Here is a 9974-nt window from a genome sequence, read left to right as displayed (position 1 = left end):
GACCAATAAACAACATTCTTATCAATGGAGAAGAGATTGAAGTTGTCAAGGACTTCATTCTTCTTGGATCAACTATCAACACTCACAGAAGCAGCAATCAGGAAATCGAACGATGTGTTGCATTAGGCAAATCTGCTGCAAAAGACCTTTTTTAAAGTGTTCAAGAACAAAGATGTCAGCTTGAAGACTAAGATGCGCCTGACCCAAGCCATGGTATTTTTAATAACCTCATAGACATGCAAAAGCAGCCTAGTGAATAAGGGAGATCATAGAAGAATTGATGCTTTTGAGTTATGGTGTTGGAGGAGAATATTGAAAGTTCCATGTGCTGTCAAAAGAACCAACAGATCTGTTTTGGAAGAAATGCAGTCAGAGTGCTCCTTGGAGGCCTAGATGGCCAAACTTTGTCTCTCATACTTTGGACCTATTGTCAGGAGGAACCAGTTGCTATAGAAGAATATCATGTTTGGTAAGGTGGAGTGTCAGAGCAACAGAGGAAAACCCACAGCGAGATGGATTTACAAAGTGGCAGCATCATTGGGCTGAAGCGTGGCAACAATTGTGAGGTTGATCCCAGGACCGGGCAGTGTTTTGTTCTGTTATGTATAGGGTCGTTATGCGTTGGTACAGACTCAATGGCACCTAACAACAACTTCATAGAAATTGGCCTTGGGCTAATTTAAGTCTGATTCTCTTCCTCCCTTGTAAATCCTCGAGAAGTTGGATATGGTCCCTACATGATTTTTGCATTGGGTGTTGTCTTTTGCTTTGTTAGGTTCAAAACTTTCATCTCAAATATAACCTCTTTTCTGTTGGACTAGCCATTGGTTTTTTGTTTTTGTTTTTTTCTTAATTGTGGTCAATATGATGTCCTTGTTAAGTGCCATCAAGTCAGTTCCCACCCTTAGCAACCCTGTATTGAGTTTCCAATAGTGGCTGATGCACCTGAACCGCCGACTATGTGGTTCCAACCGTTTCTGCAGTCCAGCATCTTAACTGACAGCGCCAAACCAGCACTCAATATATAGGTAGCCAAATATTTACCATGTCATCAGTCTTCACATACATAATTAATTGGTGTTTCTTAAGTCTATCCTGTTGTTTGAGGAGCCCTGGTAGCATAGTGGGTTATGAGTTGGACTATTAACTATGTGGTTAGCAATTAAAAATCTACCAGCCAGCCCACTGGAGAAAGACAATGCTTTCAGCTCCCTAAAAGATTTATAGCCTCAGAAACCTTATACAGGGTTGCTCTGAGTCAGAATAGACTTGATGGCACACAATCACCAGAACCATCAAATCTGACTATCACCCTTAACTGTTACCAGATTCTTCCATCATAGAAGTTCAGTGTTCCCTCATCACTTTTTATAACACAAATAATTGTTGAGTGTCCAGACATATGAACTGTTGATATGTGCAGCCATGGTACAATTGCATTGTCAGAGGTTATCCAAAACAAAGTCCTAGACAGTGGCTGTCTGAGCCTGCTAAGTGTTCAGCATGACTTAGCAAATCGTTTATTTACTAAGGTTGCTCAGTGTTTGAAGTGTTGTATGTTCATAGACATCAATACAGATGACTGTGTGTGTCAAATTCTGCTGTTTAAAAAAGTTCCTAACGATCCCCATACCATAGTTTTAACTCCCTTGACATTTGCTCCTTTTCTGTAGGTGTTCCTTGGTACATTTAACAACTTTTGATTGGAACATAGTTGCTAACTAAGGGTTCTGGGAGTCTGAGTTCAGAGATTACCACCTACCGTGACAATTGGAAAAGAAGGCATGGATATAGTCAGACTGTTATAGTAGAGCATAGAACAGGTGACATTTGGCACAGTTTCAAACCGGGATGTTTGACATTCTAACAGATTTCCTAATCTTCTTAAATTAGGAGCATTCCTTTCTAAACCAACAAAACCAGTTTTCTTTCCTATCTGCAAGTGGAGTTCACTGGGGTATTAGAAACCAGCAGAAAGAAGGCAGCATTATCTCACTGCCCTTGAGCTTCGCTTTTCCGGGGGGGGGGGGGGGGGGCTTCCTATCTACTCTCTGCAGTGAACTATTTTTATATGAATGAATCTCTTTGAATGTTGCACAATGAAATCCTAGGCCTTTATCTAAGAAGTGTTTAAAAGCCATCCACAAATCCAATTTCACCATGAAGCTTTCTGCTGAACAGGGTGACTCTTGTTTAGCATTGTTGCATGGAAGTCTGGTCTGGGAAGCACAGTCTAGACAACAAATATCTCCTTCCTTTCTCCAGATTGCTTTATCTCTTTGATGGCTTTCCCTGCAGTGAGAGAGTTAGATAACTGCCTGATTGTCCTGGGGTCTAGCTGGATTTCTAGAAGATATGGAACCTACCACTATTAATGCTGCTGTTGTTTTGTTGAGACCTAATAGGACACGTAGCTTGGCTCTTAAAGCTTAAGATGAAATCTCTACCTGTGGGAATTCACCCAGAACCCATTCATGCATTAAGCAGGCCAATTGAGAACGGGGCTAAATGTCTTCTATGTGAAGTAGGTTTAACCTTGATTTATTATTATTGTTAATAACTAAGCATGGTGTACAAAAATAAGTCTCAAATACGTTTTTGGTGACTAATTAAAATAAAGTAGCAACAATGTAATATTGTGTACATTTATAAAGCACTCCAATATTAATGTGTCCACTTGTTTGCAAGTTTCAGATTTAGAACTTTGTATTCATGAGAGTAGACAGGGAAAACCACTTGCCATCTAGCCAGCTCTGATTCGTGGTGGCCCCACAGGTGTCAGAGTAGAACTGTTCTCCAGAAGGTTTGTGGAAGCAGATCACCAGACTGTTTTCAAAGTGCCTCTGGCTGGATGCAAACCTCTAACCTTTCCATTACCACCAAGAGTGTGAACTGCTTCTGGTCGAATCAGTCCTAAGCGATTATAGGAGAACCTTTGGGGAGCTCTCATGTCGGTGGGTCACGTAAAGGCTGCTGCACTTCCTTGTCACCTAAACGGAGTGCATTGAAGGGAAAAGCAGCCCAGGGTCTCTTTCCCTATAACATTTTCTTGTCTTCACTATACTGAACCTTTTGGTTGGGAAAATTGAAAAAGATAGTTTCATTTTACTAAAGTCCCTTATGCAAAATAGCAGGAACCAGATGTGTTACAAATTCAGAAGTTTACATGTTTTAGAATGGTAGTATGCCACACATGCTGTGTAGTAATATCCCCAGTGGGATTTAGGACAGCAAACTACAATCAAACACAGAAACATTTCTGCAGTAAAAATAAGAATATTTACACAAACAAGTATCAATAAAACGTATTGTCAGCCTTATATCACGTTTTGCTGTCAAATGTGGTTGCTAACCTTTTGGTTTGTTGTGGTGGTGGTGGTTGTGTGCCTTCGAGTCAGTTCTGATTCATAGTGACCCTGTATAGGGTTTCCGATGTACGGGAGCAGAAAGCCTCATCTTCCTCCCCTGGAGCGGCGGTTAGATTAGAAATGCTGACCTTGCAGTTAGCAGCCCAGTGTTACCAAGGCTTCTTGGAGATGTGTTGTAGGAATATAAAAATGGCTAGGCAGATATGATTGAAACTTGGTGACGTTTAATATTCCTGAATCACAGGACTTACCAGATACCACCTTCCATCAGTCTGTCCTTAGTGAGCTAGTTACCCTAGATTCTCTTTTACAGGATAATATTTGACTTACAGGCTCTTGTGAAGATTAGATATATGATAATATACATTAAGTGCCTAATATAGCCTTTGGCATTTAGTAGGTGTTTGATAGCTGTTACCTATTAAAATTCAGCTTTCTCTCTTGCTCTTTTCTTTTTATTGGATGAGAATGTACTGATGCAGTGCCTGTGATGCCACCTGGCGATCTGATGCTGTAGTACTCTCCCCTGCAGGGCCGGCCTCTGTGAGTTAGAAGCAACCTGACAACAGTGGAAGTTCACCACATTACCCCACAGCACCATACCAGGACTCCTAAAAGACCAGGGGGGTGACCCCGTACAGGGCTTCCGAGGCTGTAAATCTTTACAGGAGCAGAAAGCCTCATCTTTTTCCCGCAAAACAGCTGGCAGTTTTGAACTGTTGACCTTGAGGTTGGCAGCCCGACTCATAACCACGATGCTACCGGAGTTCCTTAAAAGACCCAACCGGTGGTGGTGGTGTTAAGTGCTGTTGAGTTGATTCCAATCAGCAAGTACCCACTTAAAATGTGCAGAGAGATAAGGCTTTTCACTGACAAGTATTTAGAGCTAATATTTAGATCTCCTACTTGCTTCTTTTTAACTATATACAGGGAAGGAATATCTGCGACTTGATGGTTTGCCATTACACAGCCCTGTGTGAAGTCCCTAGCAATGCACTCAGTTTTAGGGAAATACAACAAAGGTTGTGTCGCTGCCTTGCTGATGATGCTATATCAATGATCTAATCAACCTGTAATTTGATATATTGGAATGTTTTTTTGTTTTTCCCAAGTGGGCATCTGCTTTTATATATTGAAAGAAGAAGCTAATTGAAAAAGAATTTTTATTGTTTGTATAGCCTAGTTTTGTATGTTGTAGTCGATTAAGAGAACTAACCTGAAATATCAGCATCTCTTCTAACATACAGGCAATTTTAATCATTAATTTTGGGGGCCTTTTCTCTTAATTCATGAAGATCACAAATGTTTGCTTTGTGGTCTTTTTTTGATGAGTGATAGGAACATTGAAACAAGATTTTCACAAGAGGAAAGACGTTGGTCATGTGCTAGGCAGGTGCCATGCAGGACTGAATAGCAGGTAAGTGATGCAGAGTGGATCTTCCTACATTTATATGCCTGTGTTGCGTGTTTCACAGCTGAACTATCAGCAGAAAGTAGGCATCATGTACTGCCAAGCTGGACAGAGTACAGAAGAAGAGATGTACAACAATGAATCCGCAAGCCCGGCCTTTGAGGAATTTCTCCAGCTTTTGGGAGAACGCGTCCGACTCAAAGGCTTTGAGAAATACCGTGCACAGCTTGACACCAAAAGTAAGAAATGCGTACACCCTTCTACGAGGCTTTTCTTCCTCCTGCCATGTTGATGTGCTTCTGCTAAATTACCTGTAAAGCAATATTGTCATTTGTTACAGAAAACACCTGGTGATAGGGGAGAGGCAGTCAGAGAAGAGGGTGGCACAAGAACAATTGAATATCATGATCAACGTTGCTAGGATTGAGCTGTTGAAAAAAAAAAATGTTCCCAGTGGTGTGACTGGGAGGGAGCCATGATGGCAAGTCACACAGTGCTGCTCCTACATGTTGTAAGTGCCATGGAGTCAGCTCCACCTCACAGTGGCCTGCAGTAGTGAGGGCTTAGCAATCCAGGGCTGCTCCTATAGCTCCACACCAGGACTCTGCTACTCGTGGATATTGGAGTCAGACTCTCCTTACACTTAGCTGAGTGTTGGGGTGATGAAAACCCACAGTAACTCCTACCTGTTGTTGCTGAGTGCTGTCAAGTCGTTCTCACTCATAGCCACCTTGTACAGGATTTCCTAGGAGCGGCTAGTGAGCTTTGAACCATCAACTTTACAGTTCAGACGGACCTTATAGTCCAGTGCCTTAGCCCTCAGCGCCACACTAGTACTCCAACTCGTATCTCCCTGGTCACTCAATAGTCCTCTTAGATATCTCTCTAAGGAGTCCTGCTGGTGCTGTGGGATAGGGGTTGGACTGCTAACCACAAGGTCAGCAGTTCATACCCGTCAACAGTTCCATGGGATAAAGATGTGCAGTCTCAGAAGCCTTAAGGAACAATCCTACTCCATCCTAGACGGTCGCTGAGTTGGAATGGACATGATGATTATAGCTTTTGGTTTTGTTTTTATCTATATCTAGTCTGGAGTCCTGGTGTGGCACTGTGGGGTAAGCACTGGACCACAGGTCAATTTGAACTGCAAGATGGCTGCTCCTCAGAAGCCCTGTACAGGGTCCCTATGTGTCAGAACCAGCTGGACAACAATAGTCTGCCTTTGCATGATTTTCTTACTCATTTTTGTGTTCTTTTCATATCTAGGGTTTTTTGTTTTGTTTTGTTTTGTTTTATCGTTGTCTGTGTCTATAGTCTACCATGGAATCCTGCTGTGGTGCTGTGGCCTAATGCGCTGGATTACAAATTTCAGTTTAAATCACAAGGTTGGTGGTTCAAGCTAATCAGCCGCTCCTTGGAAACCCTACACAGGGTCACTATGGATTGGAACTGATTCGAAGGCACTTAACAACAACATCAGTGGTCTGCCTTAATGTCTAAGAAGTTAGGCTTTTTAGCTATGGCATTAGTTTGACTCCTATTAAAAAACATAACAATGAACCATCTGTTTACTGTGGAGCATGACCATACAGGGTTGCTTAGTCCATTCCCCTTTCATTAATAAAGTAGTTAAGTGCTTAAATATCTACATTTTGATTAGAGTATGTTGACTTCTGTTGTGTGACTATGTGGAGGAAATTTCAAATTTGATTTGTATCGTGTGTTTTATTATGTGTCTCTTTTGTTTGTTTTTGAGAAGGTCTTTGGATTAGCACATCTATATTGCAGTCTATAGTGATTTCTGATTTTCTGTACAGGAAATTAAATAAGGAGTTGAGTCATGAAAATAGAAAAGCGTTCATAAATTCCACTGCATGGAAGAATTTCCTGTTGCCATGGTGTTTCTGTGGCCAACTTGGGAACAACATGCAAGAGAGATTATTAAAACCCATAAATAGCCTAGCATCTTAAATATTATTTTAACATTCTGTATTCTGCCTGTAACTGCATCAAATACTAAATCTCAATATGCCTTAATAAACTCTCTCCCTCCCCTCCTTGATACTCAGATATCCCACTGTACAATTTATTCATGTTGTCCTATTTGTTGTGTTGTATAGATTATTATCACCACAGAGGACTTTTAAAAAGGAATATAGTAAACACCTTTAAACAAATGGTCAGACTGGGCATTGTATTGACACAGTCACAGCATCCTCTTGATGAAGTACAGTGTGAGAAACGATGAATAAGTTTATGGTTAACCAGTTCAGCAAAGTAATGCTGTGAACTAAGCAAAGCTAAGTACTTCTTTGCGTAACCCCCCCCCCCCCCCCCCCCCCGTGTTATCCTGACAACTACAAAGGCTACAGCAGGATGAACCTGGATTAGTAAGCTGCCACTAACCACACAGCTTCAAGATGGATACCTTTTCACTGAGCATCTCTCCTTTAAGTCGCTTTGAAACCTATTAAGACATGTCTTCTCCAAAAGATTCGTAGTTTCTTCTCTGTCCTTTCAGAGTGTCAGTTTTCTTGGGTGAATGAAAAGTAGGAAAGCATTTCTCCTCTAAAGTCCTGAGAAAAATCAGTTTGCAAAATTGTCTCCCTTACCCCATAAGCAGATATTAAACAATAACAGGCCATAGAAATCAGCAAGGAGCAGTCCCCTTGGCTCACCCAGAAGCCTCTTACTGGTTGTGGAACTCACAGAATGAGATTTTGCCCTCCATGCTGTGAAAGAATCTCATTACATTTCATCTAACTTTATTTTGTGCTTTCCCAGAGCAAGTGTTCCCAAAGGATGCTTCCCTCTAAATGTGACACTGCAAATGTCACTTGGGTCTGTGGTTTTATCATTTTCATCAAATCAAATATTACTTGCCATTATTTCTTTCTGGCCCCCTCTCCCTTTCCTTGAGTCTCCAGATCAATGAGGCTCTGTTTTCTTTTCAGCCATCTCTCTCTCTGTGCTGCAGTTAGGATCGTCTATGTTGACTTGTCTTCAGATTCAATGTGGACATTTACTCTTTTGTTTTTCCCTTCCATTGTCTCTTAATCTGCCATTGATCCAATGAAAATTTCAGTTATTATAATTTTCAGAGAGAGAAATTGCTTTTGATTCGCTTTTGTGTTTTTGTGTCTTCCATTCTCTCCTTCATATAATCTTAGATCTCCCATTCTAGCTTCTTGTTGTTGTTATTGTTAGGTGCCATCGAATCAGTACTGACTTGGTTTTCTGATTCCAGATCTTTGCACATTTTGTTGTAATATTTGGCTTTATCTTCTCGAGCTGATCTTTGAAATTTTCTATTCATCTCTTGGATCTCTTCATTTCGTCCATTTGCTTTAGCATCTCTACGCTGGAGAGCAAGTTTCAGTGTCTCTTCTTGCTGCAGACCGTGAAGGCCTGGTCAGAGGTTCGAGGCCCTATAGGCCCAAGTGTAACAGATCTGGGCCACCTGGCAGTTAATAACAAATTATTTTTATTAGATGCAGACATGAAGCCCTTGATATACACAGATAAATGTAATATTTTCCTAAAAGTCAAGACTGTAAAATTCTAACAGACAAAGTTCTTCCCTCAGAGAATTCATTCAAGGTAAATTGAGTGGCTCCCTGGTCTGTTCCAAGGACAATAGGAATTCCCTCCCTAAAGTGTTTCCAGGTGCTGCCTATTCATTCACCCAGGCGCCTCTTTTCCCGACACACTAGGAATCCTCCCGATCCTCCTTTCCTCCCTCCATTTGAGGCTAGGTGCTAAAAGGTATGTTAATTAAGCTTGAGAAACCAAGTTGCGGTCCTGAGATTCGAACCTGCAAAGTATGATGTAAAGTTGCCTGAATGTCTGGAAAAATAAGATTGACAGCTGTATTTTGTCTTAGTACCTCCTAGCTTTGTGTAAAGTACCTCCCCTAAATAAAAGGAAGGCGCAGAACGAATCCAGGGGCATTACGACTGGCAAGGCGTGCATTACAGCATGCAAGGGACACAGTCCAGCCTTGCAACCATACTGCCTGTTTAGCTAAGATGTTTACTATGCAGGATATTACGGCCTTCGTGGCTGAGATGTTTGCAATGCAGGATCTGCCTGATGCCAGTCCAGCATTCACTCTTGTTTCGGGGTGTCTCTTTGTCTCTCTCTTTACGTCTCTGTGTCTCTTTTGCTATCTCTATCGCCGCTGGATCTCCCCTCCTCATGAACCAAACACTCGTGAACAACACAACTATATCGAGGCAAGTCCCCGGCATCTTCTGATACCCATTTTGACCTTTTCCTTCTTTCTTGTCTTATAATGACTTTTTGCTTTCTTCACGTATGATGTTCTTGATGTCATCCCACAACTCTTCTGGTCTTCGGTCTTTAGTTAAAGTCTAATGTATCAAATCTGTTCTTCAGATGATGTCTAAATTCAGGTGGGATATAGTCAAGGTCATATTTTGACTCTCGTGGACTTGTTTTCATGTTCTTCAGCTTCAGTTTGAATTTGCATATGAGTAATTGATGGTCTGTTCCACAATCTGTCGCTGGCCTTTTTTGGCTGATGATATATGGAGCTTTTCCATCATCTCCACAGATGTAGTCAATTTGATTTCTGTGCATTCCATTTGGTGAGGTCCATGTGTATAGTCGTCTCTTTTGCTGTCTACAGAAGGTAATTAAAATGAACAAATCATTGAATTTACAGAATTCTATCATACGTTCTATCACCAAGGCCATATTTTGCAACTACTGGTCATTCCTCTTTGCTGCTAACCTTTGAATTCCTATCACCAGTTATGATCAATACATCTTGAGTGTGTGTTTGGTCTATATCAGATTGAAGAAGTTGGTTGTTGTTGTTAGGTGCCATTTAGTCGGTACCGACCCGTAATGATCCTATGCACAGCAGAATGAAACACTGCCCTATCCTGTGTCAACATCACTACTGTTGCCACGCTTGAGTCCATTGATGCTGCCACTTGGCCAATCCATCTCGTTGGGGTCTGCCTCTTTCTCTCTGACCCTCCACCTTACCAAACATGATATCCTTCTCCAGTGACTGGTCCCTCCTGACAGTATGTCCAAAGTATAAGAGATGAAGTTTGGCCATCTTAGCCTCCAAGGAGCACTCTGGCTGCACTTCTTCCAAAATGGATCTATTGGTTCTTTTGGCAGCCCATGGCACTTTCAGTATTCTCCTCCAACACCATAAC

The 9974-nt window shown here is 41.5% G+C and overlaps 1 protein-coding gene across 4 annotated transcripts in view; it reads left to right on the top strand.

Annotated features, from left to right (window-relative positions):
* Positions 1-9974, top strand: part of SIPA1L1 (signal-induced proliferation-associated 1 like 1) — a 193665-nt gene that overhangs the window by 59216 nt on the left and 124475 nt on the right. For all 4 annotated transcript variants that reach the window (XM_006865565.1, XM_006865563.1, XM_006865564.1 and 1 more), the window contains exon 4: positions 4844-5018. In XM_006865565.1, the coding sequence (XP_006865627.1) occupies positions 4844-5018 (175 nt within the window). The remainder of the gene's footprint in view (positions 1-4843; positions 5019-9974) is intronic.

The sequence above is a fragment of the Chrysochloris asiatica genome, unplaced genomic scaffold (assembly GCF_000296735.1).
Source record: "Chrysochloris asiatica unplaced genomic scaffold, ChrAsi1.0 scaffold00079, whole genome shotgun sequence".
NCBI lineage: Eukaryota > Metazoa > Chordata > Mammalia > Afrosoricida > Chrysochloridae > Chrysochloris > Chrysochloris asiatica.
Note: the sequence above shows the minus strand (reverse complement) of the source record. Positions and strands in the feature narration are given on the sequence as shown.